This window comes from Ictalurus punctatus, chromosome 22, assembly GCF_001660625.3.
Source record: "Ictalurus punctatus breed USDA103 chromosome 22, Coco_2.0, whole genome shotgun sequence".
Classification (NCBI taxonomy): domain Eukaryota; kingdom Metazoa; phylum Chordata; class Actinopteri; order Siluriformes; family Ictaluridae; genus Ictalurus; species Ictalurus punctatus.
The window spans coordinates 5,527,455-5,554,417 of record NC_030437.2 but is presented as its reverse complement, the minus strand read 5'-3'; the positions used below and the strand labels follow the sequence as shown (position 1 = coordinate 5,554,417).

Genomic DNA, 26,963 nt, shown 5'->3' with positions numbered 1-26,963 from the left:
TCTCTCTCTCTCTCATATCTGTTTCATATTGCGCAGAAGAGCAACAGTAAGTGTAAAGGCATTAGACAATCAATGCAGGGATCTCTTGCATGTTCTCTCTTACTTTGCCGCTTTACTTTGCTTACTTTCCCCCGCACCTCTCTGCTGTTACCGCTGAGCATGTCCATTCAATCATATGGAAGCAGTAGGCACCAAACACTGAGTGATAAATGGGAATTTGACGTGCTTAAGGAAGTATCAGTGGACCAGATCTGTGTCTTTACCCGTCATTTAGAGGCTTCTATGCTGCTCATTACAGGATGCAGCACACAGTTCTCTGAGCACACGGGAGGCATAGGGGGAGGGGTGGTGGTGGCACGACAGTAATCTTGCCTCCCTCCATCCTGCTGTGTTGTTTCAGTCCCCCACCCAATACACAACTCTCACCTTTCTCAGACGCAGTGATGAGGGCCCATTAGGTCTGTGTGTACATGGATACGTCTCTGTATGTGTGTGTGTGTGTGTGTGTGTGTGTGTGTGTGTGTTACAGACATACCAATTCACCCTACACAGAAATGGAAAAGTGAAAAAAAGTGAAAAAGTCTGATCACTATGATCACCACCATTCTCTCTCTCTCTCTCTCTCTCTCTCTCTCTCTCTCTCTCTCTCACACACACACACACACACACACACTCTCTCTCTCTCTCCCTCTCTCTCTCCCTCTCTCTCTCCCCCTCTGCCCCCTCTCTCTCTCACCCTCTCCCTCTAGCTCTCTTCCTCTCTCTATCTATCTCTCTCCCTCCCTCTCTCCCTCTCTCTCTCTCTCCCTCTCTCTCTCTCACCCTCACCCTCTCTCTCTCCCTCTCTCTCTCTCACCCTCCCTCTCTCCCTCTCTCTCTCTCACCCTCACCCTCACCCTCTCCCTCTCTCTCTCCCTCTCTCACCCTCACCCTCTCCCTCTCTCTCTCTCCCTCGCTCTCTCACACCCTCTCCCCCTCTCTCTCCCTCACTCTGAATTCAATTCCGTTCAAAATTGCTTTAACAAGACAAATATGAACATTTTTGTTGTAGTGTTGTAAGTTTAAAGACTTAAAGACAAACACTCAAAAAGATGAAACACTTATTATAAGAAGATTGTGAATAAAACCAAATAGAAAATAGAAATATTAGGTGTTGCGTGTGTGTGTGTGTGTGTGTGTGTGTGTGTGTGTGTGTGTGTGTGTGTGTGTGTGTGTGTTTCCCTCTATTTTGCCAGGTTTTCTCTGCGTAATGATTCCTTCAGGACAATCCAGAGAAATAGAGACATCTCAGACTTTCTCTGCTGGGCGTATGAAACAAATAGAGCCTGCACCGCTTTGCTTTTATTGCTACATATGCTGTATATCCATGGCTCCGTCTGCTTCTCATTCACTCACCAGTGCTGCTGATGCAGGCAAAAAAACTCTACCTCTCGTGCTGCTACAGAAACAGAATAGATAATATATAAGAAAAGCCTGGCATTAGAATCTCCTTTGTTTAAACTATGTTTAGATAAGGGAATAGCACTTTGAACAGTGCTTATAATGTATGGCATAAATTATGCATGGATGCAGACACACCTCTGTGCTGCAGATATTTATGCATTTTAAGGTTATTGAGATCAGTTCATTCATTTGTCTTTACAATAGTAAATAATTCTCTGCTCTGAAAATATTCACTGTGAACTGTATTAGTAATCTTCAGCATAACAGCCACTATTAACTTCCATAACAGCTGCTGTTTGAATGAATGTTTGAATGAATTCCAGCATTGAATCATAATAAATCTAGAGTGAACATCTGTGTTCTCATGCCCATCTTTGTAAATGACTTTAAATGAGTTTAAAGAACACAACACATGGCTGCCAGAATTCATTTGAAATTCTGCATTTTTCAACTCAGCAGTGAAGGCAGGACATTGCACAGCATAGTATTAAAAATCCATGAGCTTGTTTGACTGTCAGGGAAAAATGCTGAGAGCATGTGCCCTCTAGTGGTAGGATATATGTCTCACTTTCACTGGTAAAAAGCAGCACAACTAAGCCTATTAAAAAGAGTGGCATTAGATATTATTTAATAGTATCAGAGCAAAGATAGCAAATGTTACAGAATAAAAATATATTCTCAAGCCCTGGTATTAGGGTCTAATTCTGAGTGTTATATCTCACAACAGCAAAAAAATGATGCATTCATTTTCCTTTTACATTTTTTTTTTGCAAGTCTAATGCATGCATATAGGACAAATCCTTTCTAATAACATCATATTTAAAAAAAAAAATACTGATTGATTACAGAGGTAGATATTGACCTGCTATGACATTACTGCGTGTCTCACCTCCTCCAGTGCCCATAAGATTACCACTCTTCCTTCAGCCTTGCCAGCATGCCTAATGGAATCAAAACTATACAAGCCTCCCCAGTGACTAAAACTGTAGCAAGCCTCACTGGCACCATTAATGCATGCTCAGTGCCACTGGTTCCATATGGTTTCCTCCTGTTAAATCTAATACCACTCAGGCATGCTTGCTTAACACAACCAGAGCCATACAGACCTTCCCAGTGAATAAGGATGTGACAAGCCCCACTGGCATCATTAATGCATGCTCAGTGCCACTGGTTCCGTATGGCATAGGTCGTCACCTGGCATAGGTCGTCCCCTGGAACGTCTCCTGGTGGCGGAGCAGTGGTAGGGACATCTCCCTGCCCCCTGTTTCTAGACCTTGGGTTAGATATTATTACCCCAACACTTCTCCTTTCTCCTCACCCAAAGCCAAAAACTGCTGTTCTTGCCTCTTCAGCCAGGTCTTTCAGGGCCTTTTGCTGGTTTGCTCCAGTTACTCCCATATCCTTCAGGAGGTGAACAGATGGTGTTCCAATAAAGCCATGGCATCCTACTTCTACCAGATGATGGTTCTTCAGCCAGCCGTCTTACACTCATCGATGAGATCTGAGTACTTCAGTCTCTTTCTCTCAAAGGCAGCTTCTATTCCTTCCTCCCATGGGTCAGTTAACTTGATGAGACTTGTGTTGGTGATCTCAATAGAGAAATGGAGTTTTTTGCCAAGATCGACTCTCATTCTCCAGTCCTGGGTGAAAGAACCTATCCTTGATGGAACTCTTGGCATGGTGCTTGTTCTGCTCTTCTCCTGCTTGTAGCCCATGCTGATGGATTGCAATAGCAGCTGTAAAATGTTCTTTCCAAAGAGACCGGTTTCATAGCAGCATCATGGAAAGCCCAGCTACTGTCAGATGAAAGAGTTGGCTTTCCCATCCATCTTGCTTATTGTGGATAGAGGGATTTCACACAACTTCAATGTTGTGCCATGTTATTCTCTGATACAGTGAGGTATAGAAGCACCACACCTTTTCCTTTCCTGGAAGCTGACTTTGGTCAATCATTGCCAAACTGTCAGAAAGCAGTTTCAGCAAGCTCTTCCCCATGTGTTTATCCGAGAGCTCAGCCTTGTATTGTCTCTCATGCTTTTGAGACACTATTCAGCCAGCAGTGGGATTTTTTCACAGCCCATGACAAAGATGGTGTTGTCATTCCTAACCACTTTCCTGTGTGAGAGACTTTGGGACTTTTAGCAGCCTAGCTTTACATGGCACTGTCAGTAGGAGGCTTGTGACGTCATCCATGTAGCTTCTTGTAACATCATCATGAGCTCTGATGTGGCACTGATCCATACTTGTTCATGAGGTCAAGCCGAATGATGTGCAGATCTTTCCTTATCATGCTTGGCCAGTTGGATTTACTCCCAAATCAAAGATGAGCGCTCCACACACCCTGGGAAGCCTGAAACCCCTGCCATCTGGCAGCTGTCAACATAGCCATTCTCTGTGAGGTAGTTGATTATTCTCTGTGACAAAACAGAGAAGAAGCTCTTTCCTTCAACGTTGAGCAAGGTGATGCTCTTGAATTGACTGATCACTCTAGAGTCCTTTTCCTTGAGGATGAATACCACACCGTTCTTTGCCACTTTGATGGGAAGCATTGCTTTTTCCAGGAGGCTTACACGAGGGTCCACATCAGCTTCAGCACTGCAGGCCAGTTCCTATAGAGCTTGTAGAGTATCCCATTGGGGCCTGAAGCTGCTAATGATCTGGCCTTTCTTACAGCCTCTCTGACCTTGCTGAGCTTGGGGGGGCAAGATGTTAAACTGGGACATGAGTAGGGCTGGACGAGGCACGTACCCTGGCAAACCCAATGGCTCATTTGTTGCTGGGTTATTATACTGCCTTCTGATGTATTCTTCCAGCTCCTCCCTTGTCGTTTCTAGATTCCCACTCTTTGCTTCCTCCAACAGCTGCCTGGCATGCTTGAAGGTATTCTTGTAGAAGTTGGCTCGTTCCTTCTCCTTTCTCTTCGTGTGCTTTCAGATGTGCTCAGCCCTAACCAGGCTGGCTAGTCTGTTTGATATCCTTCCACAGCAATTTGAGACCTTCAATCTAACCCGGTGTTGCCTTCATCCAGTTCTTTCGGTTTTGTCGTTGCTGCTACACAGTTACTCGATCTCTCTCGCCTCCCTTTTTGTACTGGCGCAGTGATTTTCTTGGTGGTAGTCAAGCAGTGCTAAGTCTGTAAAAGGAACTTGAGTATGAGAATCAGTAGCGTTTTAAGTTTAAGTGTCTTGTATCAAACTAAAGTTATCAACTGTTCAGTGATGGAGAATTGAGAGTAAACTGTTCTTAACAATTGCTGTCTTAAGGCTATCCAAGAAAGAACATCAACTGCCATCTTTAGGGTATGTGTGTGATACCATCCACAGGAAACCCATGGTGATCTGTAGACTAACCATGCATGGCCATATAGTAAGAGTGAGTGATGTTTATGTGAGTGAGACTCCAAGCAGAAGTGTGTCCATCAGGAACATCAGGCATGTCAGGAGGGCAGAAGGTGTCAGGATCAGTGGTATCTCATGAGTAAAATATGAATCTGAACATGCAGACAGCAAAGCATTACAGTCATTCAACCTAGAGGTAACAAAAGCATGAACTAGTTTTTCCTGCATCATGTAGTGACATTATATTTCTTATCTTTGCAATATTTTTTAGATGAAAGAAAGTTATTATCTACGTAAGCTTCAAATGTGAGACTGGAGTCAATAGTCAAACCAATGTGTTTTACTGCTGTACATGATGAAACAGAAAGGCCAATCAGAGTTACTATGTACTCAGAAAGCTTACTTCTAGCTGCCTGTGGTCCTAGTAGAAGTACTTCTGTCCAGTCAGAATGATGAAGGAGGAAGTTACTCAGCAACCAGTGTCTAATGTCCATTAAACATTCCTCAGCTTTATTAAGCTGTTGTCTATAATTTGGCTTTACTGAAAGGTAACCGTGCTAACAGAACAACAGTGGAAGCTACAGTAATACCATGTTTGCAAATACAGTGCATCCGGAAAGTATTCACAGCGCTTCACTTTTCCCACGTTTTGTTATGTTACAGCCTTATTCCAAAATGGATTAAATTCATTATTTTCCTCAAAATTCTACAAACAATACCCCATAATGACAATGTGAAAGAAGTTAGTTTGAATCTTTGCAAATGTATTAAAAATAAAAAAAATAAAAGCGCATTTACATAGATATTCACAGCCTTTGCTCAATACTTTGTTGAAGCTCCTTTGGCACCAATTACAGCCTCAAGTCTTTTTGAGTATGATGCTACAAGCTTGGCACTCCTATTTTTGGGCAGTTTCTCCCATTCTTCTTTGCAGGACCTCTCAAGCTCCATCAGGTTGGATGGGGATGTTCAATCGGGTTGAAGTCTGGGCTCTGGCTGGGCCACTCAAGGACATTCACAGAGTTGTCCTGTAGGCACTCCTTTGTTATCTTGGCTGTGTGCTTAGGGTTGTTGTCCTGTTGGAAGATGAACCTTCACCCCAGTCTGAGGTCCAGAGCGCTCTGGAGCAGGTTTTCATCAAGGATGTCTCTGTACATTTCTGCATTCATCTTTTCCTCGATCCTGACTAGTCTCCCAGTTCCTGCCGCTGAAAAACATCCCCGCAGCATGATGCTGCCTCCACCATGCTTCACTGTAGGGATGGTATTGGCCAGGTGATGAGTGGTGCCTGGTTTCCTCCAAACATGACGCTTGCCATTCAGGCCAAAGAGTTCAATCTTTGTTGAATCTTTGGTCTGAGAGTCCTTCAGGTGCCTTTTGGCAAACTCCAGGTGTGCTGTCATGTGCCTTTTACTGAGGAGTGGCTTCCGTCTGGCCACTCTACCATACAGGCCTGATTGGTGGAGTGCTGCAGAGATGGTTCTTCTGGAAGGTTCTCCTCTCTCCACAGAGACACGCTGGAGCTCTGTCAGAGTGGCCATTGGGTTTTTGGTCACCTCCTTGACTAAAGCCCTTCTCCCCCGATCTCTCAGTTTGGCCGGGCGGCCAGCTCTAGGAAAAGTCCTGCTGGTTCCAGACTTCTTCCATTAATGGATTATGGAGGCCGCTGTGCTCATTGGGACCTTCAATGCTGCAGAAATGTTTCTGTACCCTTCCCCAGATCTGTGCCTCGATACAATCCTGTCTCGGAGGTCTACAGACAATTCCTTGGACTTCATGGCTTGGTTTGTGCTCTGACATGCATTGTTAACTGTGGGACCGTATATAGACAGGTATGTGCCTTTCCAAATCATGTCCAATCAGCTGAATTTACCACAGGTGGACTTCAATCGAGTTGTAGAAACATCTCAAGGATGATCAGTGGAAACAGGATGCACCTGAGCTCAGTTTTGAGTGTCATGGCAAAGGCTGTGAATACTTATGTACATGTGCTTTTTTATTGTTTTTTATTTTTAATAAATTTGCAAAGATTTCAAACAAACCTCTTTCACATTGACATTATGGGGTACTGTTTGTAGAATTTTGAGGAAAATAATGAATTTAATCCATTTTGGAATAAGGCTGTAACCTAACAAAATGTTGAAAAAGTGAAGCGCTGTGAATACTTTCCGGATGCACTTTATGTTTGAATAAATGTGTAGGAAAGGGATCTAGTACACAAGTTGATGATGTTGATGAGGAAATCAGTGAAATTAGATCAGTCTCTTGCAGGGGAGTGAAGCGTGATAATCACTGAATTGATGTGGTCATATCACCATTTACAAGGTCGGTTGTCATAATGTCTGGCTCCACAGAGGACATAGCCCCCCCCCAGCTTTGCAGTAGTTGTCGCTCTCCCTCTGGCTTTGCCCTGAGCTGTGCTCCCCTAGCTGGCTTTGTGGTGGCCATCACGCCACTCACATTGCTCCACCTCACTGCTCTGAGAAGGACGTTGCATCTCTGGCCTGCAACTCTAAAGGTACCAGTCCTCGAATGGGTAGATTTATTTTTTCTGTGGCTACATATGTTATGATAATATAAAAAACTTCAAATGAATCAAATTCATGTCCAGGTTTTTGTGAGGTACCTAGATTATCATTATAAATAACTGCGACATCTCCTCCTCTGTCAGAAAGATGAGGCTGATGTATAAAAGTGTATCTGGGAGAATTAGCTTTATTCATGGTTTAATACACAGTTCTGTTAAACACAGTACATTAAACTCCTAATCAGTAATGATTTCATTTACAATAAGCACAACAATAAAATACAAGAGATCTAATATTTAACAGTTCTAGCTTCAGATCAAAGGTGCTGGGTGTACATTCGATATGATATAATGTTATGTTAATTAGGTTACTAAAGCAAACTTCCTGAGTGTTTTTAGATTTTTGTTTAGCTCAGGGAACAGACAATATGGTGGAACCTGAGTGACGTCTCAAAGCAGCTAGCAGACGGTCAGTTTAGCCTGCTTGTCTGCTCCCTGGCTCTGGATCGTCATCAATTAACTAGGCCTGTTATGAGAGTATGAGTTGTGTTGCAAGTAATGAGAAAAGCACCTTCCCTAGTGAGATGGGTACTGACCTGCCCTGCCCTAACAATCCAGTCTTGCCCTCAAAACTACTCCAATTATCAATAAAGCCCACATTGTTTTCAGAGCACTACCGGGACATTCAGCAGTTTGGCAACCATAACCTGCTCTAAGCTACATCACCATCCAGTCTCTGGAGTGTACAAAGTATGGTGAAAAAACTGGAGAGTTGAAGATCAGATCAACCTTGCCTTGTCTAATGAATCTTGATTCATACAGAATCAGAACATACACATAGTTGGCTCATAATTTTGTCTCAAGAGCATGAATCCATGGACTCAACCTGCCTTATATCAACAGTTCAGGCCAGTGGTGGGGTAAAGGTGTGGGAAATGTTTTCATGGTACACACTGGGCTGGTTAATACTAATTAAGAATCGTTTGAATGCTACAGCCTATTTTGAGAGTTGTTTCCATGAGAAATATGGCATTCATAAAAACCGCATACATTCAGAAAAACATTCATATGCTTCTCCTGCTTGTTAATTTATACATAACAAGACTAATTATGTAAACCTAATATAACTAATGTAAACCTCAACTTGATTGACTTATATTGACAAATAAGATAATTTGCTTGGATTACTGCATCCTTATATATATATATATATATATATATATATATATATATATATATATATATATATATATATATATATATATATATATATATATATATATGCATTATACTGTCAAGGATAAATATCTTATTTAGAGTAAGTTTTTACATTAAGCAGACGACCTTATCGAAAGCCTCTTATGGAAGTGCTTTGGATTCTTTATCAAAAACACATCCTAGATCAGGGACTAAGAGTACAATCGAGAAAATATTTATATTATTATTGGTTTTAATGAAAGAATATGAAAAATACAGAAACCAAGACAAACCCATAACTTAAGACAAATAATACTACTCATTCAATTATGACAAAATAATGATAATGTCAATGAAAATGAGTCTTTATTGGTCACCTATACATTATAGCGCAGTGAAATTATTTTCTTCGCATACCCCAGCATACCAGGAAGCTGGGGTCAGAGTGCAGGGTCAGCAATGATGCAGCGCCCCTGGAGCAGAGAGGGTTAAGGACCTTGCTCAAGGGCCCGACAGTGGCACCAGGGTTTGAAATGGCACCGTATGAACAGAAGACGGGGCTGGTCTGGCTGCGCACAGCTGTAAGCCATAAGCAAATGCCTCAGCTGACAGAAAATTTAGCACTTGCTTATTATTATTAATACTATATATATATATATATATATATATATATATATATATATATATATATATATATAGTATTACATATTTATACTGGCATAGTAGTGTAGGTTTCTCATTTGTAAGTCGCTTTGGGTAAAAGCGTCTGCTAAGTGAATAAATGTAAATGTAAATGTAAATGTAGTGGTGAGTCAAATTAACTTCCACTTCTATCTTTCAGTCTTTGCCCTCATAATAAACTTTCAAAATAACTTTCAACATATCATTACCATAGCAGTTCAGAGCATTGGGTTAAAGACCTTGTGTCACTGTAAGTCCAATTTTATATCCCACACATTAACAGCACACTGTAAAATAAACCTCAGTATTTTATGTTTTATTGGCAAATGAAAGCTAAAATGTCTTTTGGAAAACACAAGACACTTATTTTAATCATAATTATTATGTTATCATAATTTCTTTTTTTTTTTCTTTCTTTCTGAAAATGAGATTGTGAATGTAGCTGATGTCTGACCTGAAATAGATTTTTCTAAGTGCCTGTCACACATGAAACCCAGCATTCGGGTTTTTTTTTGTTTGTTTTTTTTTGGGGGGGGGGGGGGTTGTTTTGCCTGATAATCCTACACATGAATAAAGATTCAATATTAAATATCTATAGCCATTCTTACATATTACCTCCTGTAATAACTCCCTCTGCTCTGTTTGTGGGTGGTAATTTTGAAGGTTAGCTGAAATCTACAAGTATGTCTGACATTTTATTCATGCTAGAGAAGTTAAATCATCACATACATATAAGCAGAGTTCAAATGTGAGATCAGGTATTCTGTAGTCACTGGCTGAAACAAAGACCAATGAAACAAAATTAACATCAGATTTCAGTGACATATCTTAACTTTTTTTTTTTGTGACGATGATGATTCATCGTCACACACACACACACACACACACAATCAATTCCTAATGTAATGTAATGTAAAGATGTGCTATGTAATTATTAATTTTAAAAAAAAAGGGAATATATTCAGAAGTCTGTATTTTTAATGTGTTTTAAAGACATCTTGCAAAAGGGGGGCCTCGGTCAAATGTTAATTCCATTTGGGGGGCCTTGCCCTGGAAAAGTTTGGGAGTTTGGGAACCCCTGGTATAATGGACGTTAATGATAAAAGCTAACTAAGTTCTGCTTCCATAAAGCCTGTGTAGTTACATCTTCTGACCAGAAGATGGATTCCTAACTCATAAAATTCCTCTACAGACCACAATGTAAGGAAGTAAGATACCCATTACATTTTATCCTAGGTGAGCCATGGTATATTTACATTAAGATATATATATATATATAAAATCAGACTCCAATTATTAAAAAAATAAAGAATCTTCCAGGTTTTACTAAAAGAAAACACTTTCATGCACACATTTGACAAATGTGTTCAAAGCCTGATTTAAAAGATAAAAATCACAGAAGTAATATACCCATGTTTCACGGTCGTATTTATCTGTAAATTTGACTGTAAACTGTAACATTAAAAATTATGTAAAAGTCTTTATTCTAATATTTTGAGCTACTAGATTTTAAAGCCGTAATCATCGAGATTAAAACAAAAACAAAAAAAAGCTTGAAATATTTCACTTTATGTGTAATGAATCACTTTTTGAATTAAATTACTGAAATAAATGAACTTTTCCCACGATATAAATTTTTTTGAGATGCACCTGTACGTATATCCAGTGAGAACAGAGAACAGTGAAGGAAAGAAACCAGGAAAGTAAAGTTTTTTGAGTAATTTACTTTTATATCAATTCTGACTGGTCGTTCGACCGCTAATGGATAACTTCTGGTGACATAATGATTTTCCAAAGATTTTAAGTGTGGGTCATTTCCTCAGGGAAATCAGAAAACAATAAGCTCTGCATCTGTTGTTCCAGATGTGATGTGGTTCCGTGTATCCAAGTCCGTTGCGTCTCTACAGCAGGGGACAGCATTGAGCCAGTGTCAGCGTCTCACCTGTTCAAGCCAGAGAGGAAAGCTGAAGTTTCTGTAACATAACACAACATTTCAAAATGAGTCATGGTCCTACATATGCACGCTAATAAGAGAGAAATGAAAATCTGACAATTTACATAAAACCTATGACTTATTGCTCATTACTATCCGCTGGCTATTTCATGCATTTGTTACTAGGGTAAACAAAATCTGAATATGGAAAATTCCAGCACATAAACAGAGTCTTAATTTGATCAGTAATCACATATCCACACACACACACACACACACACACACACACACACGGAGGCAGCAGGTGCTCCTTCTTGAGCTTTAATTACATGATCTCTGATTCATCTAATTGATATGCTAATGAAAATGTAATTAATGCATGAGAGAAAACATTCGCACCCCTATTAATTAATGGATTTATTTGATCATATATAGCCCGCATATTTAATTATAGACTGCACTTCAGTGTGGGGTTGAGAATAAAAAAATAAAAAAGAAATAAAAAATTCTTAAACAGTTTGAGGTTTTATTTTAGGGGGATTAACTCACACAGATGCTACTGTGTGCTTTAAAGTGTCTTTCCTAACGTTTTTATTTCATCCTTGTCCTGTTGAGATGCTTTTTAGAAGATGAATATGTTCAAAATTGTGAATTTAATTGTTGTTGTTTTTTTAGTTTTTTTAGATATGATGTAGATGGAGAAATGATGTCCATTTACTACATGGTTTCTCCTGCATGCCTGCATGAGATAAAATATCAATTTATTTATCATTGTTTTAAACTTTGTGCTCAGTTGAAGATGAGATTAATGTGTGTGCATGAGTTTTGCATTTTCTCCCCATGTCTATGTGGGCTTCCTCCAGGTTCTTCAGGTTTCCTTATGGATAACCTAAAAAAATAAGATCATCTGAGTATCATCCATTTTTTAGTGGAGAACCTCAGTTGGATGCTATCGATTTAAAGCCAAACGTTCTACTAAAATCATAAAAGACCCTGCTGCTCATAATGAACATTCTTTCACACACAGTTTGAGCGTGTGAAACTCCAGTTCGTGACTTTACAGCATACGGTTGTGGAAGCGTAATGATTTATAATCACACAATACGGTGTCACCCACATGAGGACGCGTTCCCTTTTTGCGTCTGGTACCTCGCAAGGTTTCTTCCACCACCGTTGTCACTGGCTTGCTCATTAGGAATCCAAATCCACATCTGGATTTCTCCAAAACTGCTTTGTGTTATTGTCCATTGTTAAACGTGGTATACAAACAAAAATGTAATTGAACTGAACTGCCCCTAGGTGAGTGTGTATACATGTGTGCATGACGCCTTGTGATGGAATGGTGGCCTAGTATTCCTGCGCTGGATAGGCTCCAGATCCACTGCACCGCTGCACAGGATAAAGTGGTTACTGAAGATGAATAAATGAAAAATCCTTTGGTTTCAACAAATCTGAATTGTGCATGCACGACAGTATTACAGATCATATAAACCTGTGTAAGATACGATGTATATGATACTACAAGATTTATAATGATTTTTACTCTGTAAAAATAAGAGAAGGACTAGATGCCAGGATGAACCCCACAAGCCCATGTTCATGTAGCCGCAGAAGTGTGGCAGAGGTGTAGAGGTATTCTTCCACATTAATAGATCTTATTAAGGTAATCTCACCTTGAGCTTCATGAAGAACAGAGAAATCCATGCCTTGTAATAAATTGCTTGATTATTGTATGTCAACAAAAACCCGGCTTTACTGCAGCTGCAAACAAATTTATCAAATGTATCCACATGTTCTTTTCGCTGAACTGGACACAACAACAAACCATACAACAGAAAGAGACAACACATCACAAACCAGGCAAGTAGGATCAGAAAATGTCTATTAAGTAGACTTTGGTTGCAGCTGCAGTAATGCCAGGTTTTTGTTGACATACAATAATGTGAAGGATGCCACGTTAATCATCAATTTATTACAAAGCATGGATTTCTCCTTCTGTTCATCCCTTCTAATAACTAAAGGTAGTGCATAAACCTGAATATCTCCTTGTGCACATGTAGGCTAAGGTTTTCCACCAAAATAAATAAATAAATAAATAAATGGTCACGCACTGACATATGATGCTGTATTCACTGTAATTACTGCCATCATACAGCAATCATGCTCTCATTCTTTATTACCTTCTTACATATTTACTCCATGACATACATCCCTTGAAATACCATGCACCGCTAAATGCTTTTTAATTGCTAAGCCTATTATTTTTAGGTGGATTCTTGCTTATTCGACAATCTTTGTTTTGGTGCATTCCCCATACACAGATACTTGTTTTTCTACACTTGGGTCAGCTTGGCCACATATTCCATGTTGTACCAAGTGGGTAGTCAGTAATAACCATGCTCATGCAGTCAGAGTCTGCATCTCTTGGAAGCTGAGGATGGGCACACACCAACGTAGAGCTGCAACCAATAGGAAGCCCAGAAAACAGACTTACTCTCTAGAACAGAGGTGCCCAAACAAGGGCTCGTGGGCCAAAGTTGGCCCGTGGTGACTTTTGATTTGGCCCACCATGCCATATGTGAGAAGAGGGAAAGTGTTGAAAAAGTGAATTAAACTGGGAGAATATGGCAGATATTACACCTGATGGAGTCCCGGCAATGGTAGGGAGGAAATGTGGCCTTGACACCTTGGTGTCTCAAAGTCAGTGAATGTGGGAGGAAAGTGGTAAAGTACTACTGTATTTTACATCAAGTAGAGCTGTGTGTCAAATCCATCAGGCTTGTGGATGTGATGCATGACTTTGTGTTGTTTGCTCAACCCTTCACCATCAGTGTGGACACAGTCAGAGATGATCTTCAGATGGAACTAATTGAGCTTCAGTGTGATTAAGAACTCAAACACAAGTCCCTTCCCTTGATAGACTTCAACAAGCCTGTCCCACCAAACAGGTACCTAAAGATGTGCAAACAGGCACAAGTGATGCTGTCTGTTTGGCATACCTACCTCTGTGAGCAGACTTTTGATGAACTTAAACAAGTGTAAACTGAGAAGCAAAGTAACTGACTCTCACCTACATAATACCCTGACTTTGTCAGTAAGTCAGCTGCAGCCCAATTTGGAAAAACTTTTGAAAAATAAGGACCAGCTTCATGTCTATCATTAGATGTCACTGATATTGCAAGCATATGGATGCATTGCTTATAGCTTGAATTATTAGGCATTGAACTCTACTGTACTATAAATGGGATTGTTTCTATGTTTTCATTGTACTGTAAGTTTCATTGAACTATAAAACTTGAAAATAAACCTTAGTTAAGCAGATAACAGAGTAATGTTTTCTATTTATTTATTTATTTTTAAATATTATAAACGAGGGGAACCATGGCAACTTTAATTTTAATATCATACAGTTTGATATAATGCAGCGTTTACTTTCGGCCCCCAGCCCTTAATCAAGTTTGTTTTTTGGCCCTTTACAGAAAAAGTTTGGGCACCTCTGCTCTAGAAGAATCAACAACTTTGGGGCAGACATGGATTAGCTGAATTCAGGAGCTGAGGCCATAGAATTCAGAGGCTTGAACTTTTCAACAAAGATTTCCTTACAGTTCAATTGTCTGCCATCTTTCTCACTGCTTATCAAATAAGCACAATTATATGTGTCTACAGCACTGTCGAGAAGATTCTTTCAGGCTGAGAATAACCAACCATCTAAGATGCCACATTCATCTCTGGTCTCAGCAATGTCTGAGGAAGGGTTTAGTTCTGCCTCCGCCAGCTAGCAGGCACTGCTGATAGTCTCTAAACCAGTGCTCCCCAGCCCTGTTCCTGGAGATCTACCTTCCTGAAGACTTTAACTCCAACCATAATCGTGCCCACCTGACCATCTAATCATTGCCTTAAGAAGTTCTTAATCAACTTAAACAGATTTAGGCTAGAGATGAAACCTGCAGAAAGGTAGATCTCAAGGATTGAGATACTTGGCAGCCCAAGTAGAGTTGGAGAGTACAATGGAACTCACAATACTGGCCCTGGGTATGACAGCACACATCTCAAAATCACAAAGCCAGAATGGCTAAATAGACCATTTGCGTGATACCTTTTACTTCACCACAATCTGGTTTTGTAGTCCAGTGCCCACAAGGGACTTGCCTTCCTCTCACTAACCTTGGTGGAGAAAGACTCACATACATTTAAGGCATCTTGGTACTTCTCATCTATCCCATGGGGTGGACAGTTACTTCTACATTCGTCTCTGGATGAAATTTGTGTGTGTTGCCTCCAAGCCCAGCCCATGACAACTGATTGTTTTGTTACTATAACCAACCCATAGCTAGAACTACACATGGGAGTAGCCAGTAAGGTACTTAATAAAAAAAAAAAAAACAAACAATTATCATATATCTGGAGATCTATGAAATTCTATTGTTTTGAAATTGAAGGGTTTTATCAGTTTTGATTCAATTCTATTCAATTAAATTACACTTATATCACGCTGAAAACAATGGACATTGTCACAAAGCAGCTTCACAGAAATCCAGATATAGATGTCGATTTCGATCCCTAATGAGCACAGAACTAGACTCAAAGGGCAACACATCCTTTCAGGGTGACACCAGACAGTGTGATTATGAGCTATTACTCTTCCACAACTGTACACTATAGAGACAAGCAGTGTTAAGTGTGTTGAAAGGAACTTCAGTACAAGCATCAGGGTCATTTTTAAAAATGTATCTCATTATAAACTTTATGTCTATAGTATCCAAGTGAAGTGATCCTCTGTATAAAGAATAAGAGTGGAGACAACATCCAAACATCCCAGTTTGCCAGAACTCTCTATAACACATAAAAACAAAACACACACACACAAAAAAATGGTTTTAAAAAATTCCAAAGCAGTAAATCTTTCTAATAAATTGTTTTCTTCAGAGCACTCTGCACGACTGTGTTTGCTTCCCAACTGGTGAATTACTGTATACTGTACTTCTGAAAAATCCCCCCTTAAAACTTTATAAAAAATAAAACCTATAACTATACAATACTATACTACATTACACAATAAAATTATATAACTCAAATATAGCCAAGCATTGCAGTTATGAACGATAATTACGGTGAAAAGTATTTAGCACGCAGCCTTTATGAAGTGGTAAAACACTGGACATCCATAATCTAGTGAATTGTCCAGAACTGTTAAAACATATACCGTGTTGCATGCGCCACCACGATAAGTGAAGCGATCTATTTATACTTGTGCTCTCTCACACAATAGCATAATATTGGGACTATCAGTCTCCTTGTGAGTTGGTCCTATTTCAATATGAGCCTTTAGGCTATTGATTATTTTAAAAAAAGTGTCAACTGACCACCAGGCACCAGTAACCACCCCCACCCCAACACACATCACTCTGCTCCTATACCCCAGCACACACACACACACACACACACACACACACACACACACACACACACACACACACACACACACACATATCTGATGCACTTAGAGGATCTAATAACATTACATCAACCTAGTCACTATTAAGTTGGTTAAGTAAGAAAGCCCTTGCTTAACGCCTCACAGACTGGGGGCTTGGTTGAACCCCCAGAGTGATTGATGGTCTAACAGAAGCCAGGTCAATTAGCCGGTGGCTTTTCCTCCATACGTACTGTTGGGGGCTGCTGTCCGTCCCACTGCTGCCGCTGTCAAACAACACCAGTTTAATTTATCACCCAGCCAAAAGCTTCACTGTAGTATACACTGCAATTACAAAAGAGCCAGTGTTCACATAAAAAGTAAGCTGGTGAAGACAGAGAACAAAGACAAAGTTTATTAAATGGCTTGACTCATTTTCAAGAGACATAGAATGTCATGAGAATAAATTCAAGAGGATTGATTTGGAAATTCTTCTTCTTTGAGGACAGGTGTTATGCAGGTGAGATTTAGTTAATCAGCAAGCCAGAAGTGGCAGTGGCAAGAAAAAACTCACCGAGATGGCATGAAGAAGACACCTTGAGAGGAACCAGATGCGAACGGGAACCCATCCTCTTCCGGATGACACTGGATTGTTGCAGACGAGTAAAAACAAACAGTACTAAGTGCGTTGAATGTGTACAGAATGTTCCGATGATCATGTCTCTACAGTAAATAGGAGTCACTATTCGGAATCACTTCACTTTTCTTTTCATTCAGAAATATGAATTCAGGTTATGTTTATATGATATGATTATAATCATTTATTACACAACAGTTACTTCCAGTCCACTCATTTGACTGGACATGCGGTGTTTCCAAGAGTGCTTATATAATAAATATAAGCACTCTTGGAAATGTGGTTTCCAAGAATTATCTCGGTGGTTATCCACACCGAGAAGTTCCACGGTTTGAATCCCTCCACTCGTCTGTGTTTGGCATGTAAAATTCCAATTCTAGCCATATTTTTTTACACTACTATAGTACTGTTCACAACATCATCAGCAGAAATGGCAATGGACGCATTTTTTTTTTAATGATATACCTTTCTACTTAAAATATGAAAGCTTGTCAGATGAAGGTGAAAAAAAAGAAGGAAGCCAATTGCACTGGAAGCACCATTAACGGGAATGTCCAAATCAACGTGAGCTATCTAGCCAACGGCTATATAGCGAGTGTAGCATTTTCAGGATCTACAGTAGAGTGCTCTGGCTTGTGCAATATTGCTTAATTATAACCATTAAATAATCTAATTATTGTTCATGGTTCTTCATATGTATCCAAGCATAGCATTATGTAAGTAATATCATTAAATTACAAGAGATGTTTAGTATGACAACACAGAGAGGTATTCCAAGATTTTCTTTGTGTTCATTTGAGTTGCATCATATGGCCTCTCACATGAATTACACTGAGCATGCTGTTGAACGTTGCTCAGATGTAGATAATAAGCAAGGATATAAAATGTGCATTAGGTCCTTGTAGAAAGTGTTTAGTAGAGATTTTAGTGTGTGTGTGTGTGTGTGTGTGTGTGTGTGTGTGTGTGTGTGTGTGTGTGTGTGTGTGTGTGTGTGTTTTGTTTTGTTTTGTTTTGGGAAATGTCCCATGAGACTGCTCCTTGTCAGTTCCATCTGCCACCCCACTCTACTGACACCCAGGGGAGTGGGGAAGGGAGTATGGGTCCACATAAGCTATAATGGTCTACAAAAAAGGACACACTGATTGGACCAAAAGTGTGGCGAAGGGGCTTGTGCACACAAATAAATATATTTCCCCATAGGCAGTGCCCTGAAAGCCTTGCCTCAGAAATTCCGAGCACAAACGCATACAGTCAAACAGATGCACACACACGGACAATGCTGGTCATATTAGCTGAGTAGCCACATAGCTAATTGAGGAAATTAACTCTACATCTCCCTTGAGGAGAGAGAGCTCCCTTTTTTTTTTAATGATACTGTATGTTTACAGGTTATTTAAATATAGACATTGTAGATTTGGGGCCTCTCAGTTTTGTGTAGATCAATCACATTCTCTGTGTTCTGGGAATTAAAAGTGTATAAAAGCAAAGAAGTAGAGGGGGGGGACTGAATTAAAATCAGACAATGTTAAAAAGGCATGTCTGATCACTCAGCCAGATAAACATCAACAAAATCAAGCCAAGGAATCATTTCGAAAGCAACATATGGCTGCTGTGCCTCTAGGCAGAAGGATGTATTAGACTGATGAGTGCCGAGGCGCTGACAACAAAGCAGAATTTAACTTGTCAAATTAGTAGAAAGAAGAGGAGGGGGAGGGTGACGGAGTCAGAGACTGAGAGAGAGAGAGAGAGAGAGAGAGAGAGAGAGAGAGATGACAGAGAAGGAAGAAGGAAATTGAGGCGTAGACAACAGCTTGGATTTTCATAGCAAGTGCCACTCGAAGGTGACAGAAGTAGTCAGGGACTGCATTTGTAATAACTCCTATCCTTCTGAGAGCAGTGGGGGGAAAAAAACTTTGCTGACTCCACCGCAGCTCCTGAGAGGCACGACTGTGAGATCTTCAGTGAGACACAGTGAAATCTGCACTCTGCGAATGATAGTTTTTAGGTCTTCTGTGTGTGGCGCATTCGAATGAAACAACATCTTTGAGGTTATATTGCACGCGGCGCAGAAGTTTAAGTTGCTGCCTCACATCTCCACAGTCTCCAGTTTGATCCTGAGCTCGGGATACTACTGTATCTGTGAGTTCCGCATGTTCTCCCATTGTGCACACAGGTTTCCTTTGAGTTCTCCATTTGCCTCCCAGCACCCAAAAAAAAAATGCTACACTCAATAACCCCTAGGTGTGATGAGAGTGCAAATATGTGTGTGACACCCTTTGATGGACTGGCAACCTTTCCACAGCACTGTGCTCCTGCCTCTCACACAGTGTTCCCAGGATAAGTTGTGAAGCCACTGCAGCCCCGACCCGGTTAAAGAGCTCAGAGAAGATGAATGTGAATGACCTGAGATTAAAAATAATGTTGCTCAGTTACACTTAGCATTGAACCATCACACCTTGTACTGCACATGCTATGAAAAAGAGCCTTATTTCATGTTTGTCAGGTACCATGTTAGCTTAGCTTTGTTTGTGGCAATCATTGTTGCAATACTACGATGTAACATTCACATAGTGATTTCTGTATGTCTGTCGACACCAAATCACTGGAACCCAGCATCAAATGACTTTGAAGGAATGCATCACAGATGTAAAAGGAAAATGCACTTTTTTTGCTGTTGTGTTTTTTTCTAAGTTAATTCGACTAAACTTTATGGAGAAAGAAATATAAATAAGATTGTTGACATTTTTTATTTCTAAACGCAATGTCGTATTATAATGCTTCTTTTATTTGCGTTAATGACATACAGTGATCACAAACAGTTCAAGCCTAACCATGTACTGCATAGTTACAGAGTGGTTCTGTGGGGGGAAACAAAGTGTAACACTGCTGGAACTCTCCAACACACTACTGATCAAAATGCAGCTGTGACTAACTGGATTACACAGTATTTCTCATCTAGAATTTCTCTCAACTACACAATTTTGTAAACATGTACAGTAGTATTTACTGTACAGCCTATGCAATAAGAGCTTGCAAGCAAACTCTGAATATAAAGCTAAGAATTATCCAAATTACCAAACAACAAGAGGCAAGTTTATCTACGATCCTGGGGGATAACACCTTATAACTGTATGCAGTGCCACACTTGATACAGTTTAAAAAATATTTCGTTTTTTTTTTTTTCGATAAGAAAATGATTTCGGGATTTAAACCCGGAAACACTTGGATTGGAAAAGAATAAGGTCATACCATTCATTATAAACTGACAACATAAAAATAATATCAACATAGTAATAAGATATATCAAGTAGAACAATTACAAATAGGATAATTAAAAAAAAAAGGTTTTATTATCACTTAAGCTAGAAAATAATAACTTATATAGCATTTTCTTTAAATAAGTCAATATATGAGGTCATCAAATCACATCTCTGAGAGGTACAAAGTATAGTTTCCCTTGTTTCGAAGCAAAGAAAGAAAATAAAATTCTCCACATCTATAAATGGAATGTTCAGGTTATCGTTGTAAAACGTCTTTTATGGCCAACCTTGAAAAAGCTTTGGACAGTTCTCTCAGAGAGTTGCACCGTGCTTCTTTAAAGTGTGGTGTGAGTCCTCTGATCGTACTGTGCGATCCCGAAATCTTTGTAGAAAATCATCATAATTGACTGACAGACTGGTGAAGCCTCTTCGAGCTAAGCAGAAGTTATGCAAATATGAAAATATCGTCTTTTCTGTGTGAAACTCCTCAAAGCTGTTCACTTTCCATCGTCCTGCCCCGTTCATATTTACTTCATATCTAGTGAAAGATGGATTTCACTGCTTGTTCCCATTTATGGTTTAAAGTCGCAGTGTGTCTCTGGGTGGTTGATGTGTGTTGTTGTGAGTCATTAGAAGGTAAAGACATCACTAGTCTCAGTATAACCCTGGAGCATCAGCTGGTGAGAAGGTCTTATCTCATAACCATTTGTCTTCTACATTGGTGGGACAACAAGACCAGTCATTGCTAAAGAAAAAGAGAACAAAGAAAGAAGCTCTTAATAAAAAAGAATAAATGTCTACACACTAAACATTGAATAATAAAGGTATATATATATATATATATATATATATATATATATATATATATATATATATATATATATATATATATATATATATACAGGCTTATAGAGAGAGACTACTGGTTTTTTGAGTAATTATATTAAACATACTCACTCTTATCTATCTATCTATAGGCTACTGTATTTATGTTTCATATTTATTATTTATTCATGTTTAATATCTTCAGAATTTCAGTGTAACTGTGGTCACCTCTGAAGCCATTGCCTCCTGAAGAGGGACAGACAGGTGAAGGTGAGCCTTGTGGTCTCAAGACAGGAGCGAAAGCACTCTTCTGTTTGGGCGCGGAAGGAAAAGATGAGAAGGGCAGAAGAGAGGAAGACGAACTAGATCCTGGTATAGTAGGACTAGATGGCATAACTGAAAAAGACAGAAACAGGGTGGACGATACTGTTCGAAATTATTTTTGCTTTTGATCCTTGTGAGCAGTCACAACAGAATATCAGCTAGCAAATATAGAAAGAAAAAGGGACGCCTCCCCTTTAACGCTGCCACTTACAATAAGAAAAAACTAAAGGTCCAGTTCTATATCAACTAAACAGCAGTAGTAGGAATGTAACTTTGGGTAATCTTGACAAGCAGTTTAATCAGTTAATCAATCTCTCTATTTTGTTTATTATTCTTATTGGACTGTCATCACATTATAGGAAATAGAGACCAATTCAATCTTTGTGAATACTGTCCAAAGCTTTTATACAACATAGGAAGCCACTGGCTTATAAACATACTACCTCAAGAACTAAAAACCTGTATAGGTTCTGATAGGTACAATCAGGTCCATAAGTATTTGGACAGTGACACAATCTTTGCCATTTTGCCTCTGTACTCAACCACAATAGATCTGAAATTAAGTAATAAAGATATTATTGAAGTGCAGACTTTCAGCTTTAATTCAACAAAAATATTAACCATTAAACCATTATTATCCGTTAACCAGTTAGGAATTCAGCCATTTACCCTCCATTTTCACAGGCTCAAAAGTAACTGGACAAATAATAATTTGATTATTTTTAATAATTGGATGCAAATCCTTTGCAGTCAGTGATTGCCTGAAATCTGGAAGCCATGGACACGATTAAATGCTGAGTTTCCTCCCTTGTGTTGCTTTGCCAGGCCTTTATTGCAGCTACCTTCAGTTGCTGCTTGTTTGTGGGTCTTTCTGCTTTAGTTTTGTCTTCAGTAAGTGAAAAACATGCTCAGTTTGGTTGAGGTCATCAGATATTGAAAAACATTTAACTTCTTTGCCTTAAGAAGCCCTTGGTTGGTATGTTTTGGGTCATTATCCATCTGTACGGTTAAGTGCTGTCCTATCAGTTTTGCAGCATTTGGCTGAATATGAGCAGAAAGTATAGCTCTATATGCCTCAGAATTCATCCTGCTACTTCTATCAACAGTCATCATCAGTAAACAACATGCCTCAGTTCCACTGGCAGCCATACATGCTCATGCCTCCAGCATGTTTGACAGATGATGTGGTATGCTTTGGATCATGAGCCCTTCCTTTCCTTCTCTCTCGTCCCATCATTCTGGTGCAAGTTAATCATGTTCCAGGACTGGACCGGCTTTTTTTCTCCTTTTTTTTTAAATCTGGACTTCTTGATTGTTACCAGCAGTTTGCATCTTGAGGTATACCATCTGTATTTACATTCCTGAAGGCATCTCTTGATTGTAGACTTGTGCTAGATGTTGTGAAGAAGTTTTTCTTCAACAAGGAAAGAATTCTGCATCCATCCACTTTAGTTGTCTTTGGTGCTCTTCCAGGCCTTTTGGTGTTGCTGAGCTCACCAGGGTATCGTATTCCTTCTTTTTTAGAATGTACCAAATTGTTGATTTGGCCACTCCTAAAGTTTCTGCTGTCTTTCTGATAGGTCTGTTTTGTTTGATGGGCTCCTTCACTTGCAACGACACCTCTTTGGACCGCATATAGAGAGTTACTTTGAACATCTGCCAAACACAAATTCAACACTTGGAATCTACTCCAGACCTTTTATCTCCTTAATTTGTCATGAAATAATGAGGAAACATGCCACACCTGGCCATGAAACAGAACTTTTGAGCCTGTGAAAATGGCTGTAAAAAAAAATGGCTGTGGTGTACAGAGGTAAAATTACAATAATTGTGTCACTGTCCAAATACTTATGGACCTCACTGTTTGTTATAAGAGTGTGTCTAGGGTTTGAGGAGAAGGGTAATACTGCATACATGTTCTCCTACTGAAGCTCATAATTGCTTTCTATGTCATAGGACTGAGTGTGTCATTAATGATTTTACATCAAACTTTTCTGTTTGATGCCACAGGCAAGTTATAATCTTTTGGAAAAGTGCCGCTTTCTAACATAAAATAAACACTCATTACCATAAGCAGAGCTGTTTGGGGAGGCACTGCTGAAGCCAGGGGACCCGGGCACACCCAGACTGCCCATGGGTACAGCTCCATATCCTCCACTCATGCCTCCACCAGAGCCATAGGTGGACTGCTGAGGGGTGGAGGCGGATGGGTAGCTCCGTGGAGACAAACTTGTAGAATTACGCATGTAACCTTTGCAAGAAGGCAGAAAGATGCAAACTGTTAAGAGACTGTGACTATTTCTAATAATTCAATCAGTGTGCCTTTAAAAAAATCATATTGTCAGTACCCCTGACAGTTTTATATTTGTACAATGAATTTAATACGCTTTCATGCACCCACTTTAGAATAGTGACTGTACCTCTCCATCCTGTTGCTTCGATCTTTATTATTTTGTTTTTTAGATGTTGGTCCAAACATATTTTAAATTATAGTGTGATGTATATTTTTAGTTAGCACGTTCGCCGCAAACCGCTAGGGTTCGGGGTTTGATGCCCCGCCGCTGCCCTGTGTGTGTGGAGTTCGCATGTTCTCCCCGTGCTGCGGGGGTTTCCTCCGGGTACTCCGGTTTCCTCCCCCAGTCCAAAGACATGCATAATCTGACTGGCATGTCCAACGTGTCCGTAGTGTATGAACGTGTATGTGATTGTGCCCTGTGATGAATTGACACCCCTTCTAGGTTGTACCCCACCTTGTGCCCTATGCTCCCTGGTATAGGCTCCAGGTTCCCCGCGACCCTGAAGGATAAGCAGTATAGAAGATGGATGCATGGATGTATATTTTTATGGCATTTGGCAGACGCCCTTATCCAGAGAGACTCACATTTATCTCATTTATACAACTGAGCAGTTGCGGGTGCTCAGGCCTTGCTCAAGGGCCCAACAGTGGCAGTTTGGCAGTGCTCGGATTTGAAGTCACGACCTTCTGATCAGTAGTCCAACATCTTGTGCACATACAATATCACAAACTAGTCCATATTCTTCAGGACACTCTTTCTTTGGCCTCTCTTACCTTGGCCACTGCTTTGTCCAGGGTCTCCAATGCTCACACCGAGCTGAGATGGGTAGGAGCTTAGTCCCATGACACTGCCATGCACTGGGGAGCTGGGCAGAGCCTGTAGTTGACTGTGGGGACGTGGTACACTATACAAAGCTTCAGCAATGTCTGCTGCCCTTTTCAATAACATGTCCTACAGCCGAATATGAGGAAAAAATAAGTTATACATATTGTACAGTACTACTATATATAGAGTCCTCATGGTTTTTATAGGAATCACAACATGGTATCATTTAGTGCTCTCACTATATTATTAAAAATACTTTCAATGCACTTAGTGCAGTACTGTTTTGTAGAAGAGTAAGGATTTATAATCTCATAAAGTCATGTTGTCTCAGGCACTTTTTCCTTATCATTGTAACTGGCTTGCTCATTGAGCAATACTGCCGGTCCTTGTGAAATTCCCCCATTGGCCCTTCTCTATCAATAATCCCCATCCCTGTATTGGCTACATCGCTCTCTCCTCTCCACTAATAGCTGGTGTGTGGTGTGTGTTCTGTGACTGCCGTCGCATCCTCCAGGTGGATGCTACACACGAGTGATGGTCGAGGAGATTCCCCCCTCCCCATACTGTGTAAAGTGAGTGTGTAGAAAAGCACTATGTAAATGTAACTGTAACTAACTAACTAACTGCAGTTGGTTGAAATGAATTTGATGTGTTAAGCATTGAAAATGTGCAGTGCTTTTGAGTTGCACCCCAAGACTTACCCACTGGACCTGCCTGATTCATTCTGATACAGTTTCTACTTAGAGACTCTACCCTTGTGACTTCTAGCCTGCTCCTGCTGATATTGTAACGATTCCCAAAGAAATAGTTTTAAAGTCTTAACATTTCTTCAGTTGGTAATCTCACCTGGATACTGTAGCTTTATATCGTACTGTTCAGTCGTTCATACTAAAAATCCTTTCACCATACTTAGTAATGTTTTGTAAAAAAGTAATGATTTCCATAAAGTCATGATGTCTCGGGGAGTTTTTTTTTCTACATCTGGGTTTCTGTAACTCTTTTCTATTGTAAAAAAGCAAAATACAAATAAACCTGAGCTGAATTGAATTGACGACTATTTGAAGTTAAAATTAGACAGTATTTTTGAAGGTGAAAACTTGATTCCTATGTGAAATGTACCTGCTCAAGCTCCAAAGGGATATACAGAGAGTGTTTAAGTAATGATGGTGATTCATCTTAGCTCGGTTAATCAAAGCACATATTTGGAGAGTCGATGTCTTACACCGATTTGAGTGCAGCCCTGTTTTGTGGTTACCTGATTACTGTGGGTATTTCCATAGACTGCTTCTACGAGATCTGCTGCTCTTTTAAGCAGCATCTCCTACGCAGAAAACCAGAAACGAGCCAGGTTAAATACTGTCAATACACATACAATTAAGTGATTTAGATGTTCAGTGTAGCAGGAAAATCCCTACTTTTGCCAGTTTGTCAGGGTCCCCAGGATGTCTAGGGATGACCTTCTGAAGTCTCTGGAAGCCATAGTCTATGGTTGGTTCATTCAGTGCTAAGGACAAATTCAGAGTGCACACTGACCCAAGATATATTGATATATATTTCAAAAGTCACACATACGTCTATAATACATTAGAAAAAGTAAGTTCATTTTGTTTAACTTGTATGTAAAATGTATAGAAAAACACAAACACTAAGGAAAGACCAATGAGACTTTCTGCATACCTGTGTATATGAATCTCCCTGGAGCTCCTTTGCAGAACTGTTTTGATTTGTAGGACAGTGTGACTTCTACTACACCTGGAATGTGTCTTGGAGGTGTCTGAACCCGGATTGCATGAGGAGTGATTAACTGAAGAAAAAAAAACCCATACATACAACATACAGTTAGCAGTTAAATTCAATAAAGAAGGACCATTCCTGTGCTTGCAAACAGCAGCTCTAGTAGTTATTACCACTACTCACACTGTAGATACATTTATTATGATCAACTTGAGTTGTAGTAACAGTGAAGTTCCACCACACACTCATAATAAAAATGAGATCCACTGAATGATTCTAGTGAAGTTATTAAAGTCTTCTAGCATTCCTAACCTCACTCCACACCAGCATGCTCCCAAACACAACCTGCAGACCATCAAAGAAGTTCTCGCCGATAATGATCACCATCGCTCCACCTGTGGTCCAGCCCTCACTGGGGCTGATGGCTTTGATACATGGGGTGGCTGTTTATGTAGAAAGATACGCAAAGATAGACATCATGTATCAGTGTTAGCATTGAAGCATTTGTACATTTTATATATATATGCAA

At 39.8% G+C, this 26,963-nt stretch overlaps 1 protein-coding gene across 3 annotated transcripts in view; it reads right to left on the bottom strand.

Annotated features, from left to right (window-relative positions):
* Positions 1-19,955: 19,955 nt before the first annotated feature.
* Positions 19,956-26,963, bottom strand: part of ebf2 (EBF transcription factor 2) — a 31,530-nt gene continuing 24,522 nt past the window's right edge. For all 3 annotated transcript variants that reach the window (XM_047149900.2, XM_017451360.3, XM_053674645.1), the window contains 8 exons: positions 26,747-26,877; positions 26,378-26,504; positions 26,116-26,204; positions 25,956-26,021; positions 24,649-24,826; positions 23,647-23,829; positions 21,483-21,650; positions 19,956-21,174 (listed from right to left, as the gene is read on the bottom strand). In XM_047149900.2, the coding sequence (XP_047005856.1) occupies positions 21,143-21,174; positions 21,483-21,650; positions 23,647-23,829; positions 24,649-24,826; positions 25,956-26,021; positions 26,116-26,204; positions 26,378-26,504; positions 26,747-26,877 (974 nt within the window). In that variant the 3' untranslated portion in view covers positions 19,956-21,142. The remainder of the gene's footprint in view (positions 21,175-21,482; positions 21,651-23,646; positions 23,830-24,648; positions 24,827-25,955; positions 26,022-26,115; positions 26,205-26,377; positions 26,505-26,746; positions 26,878-26,963) is intronic.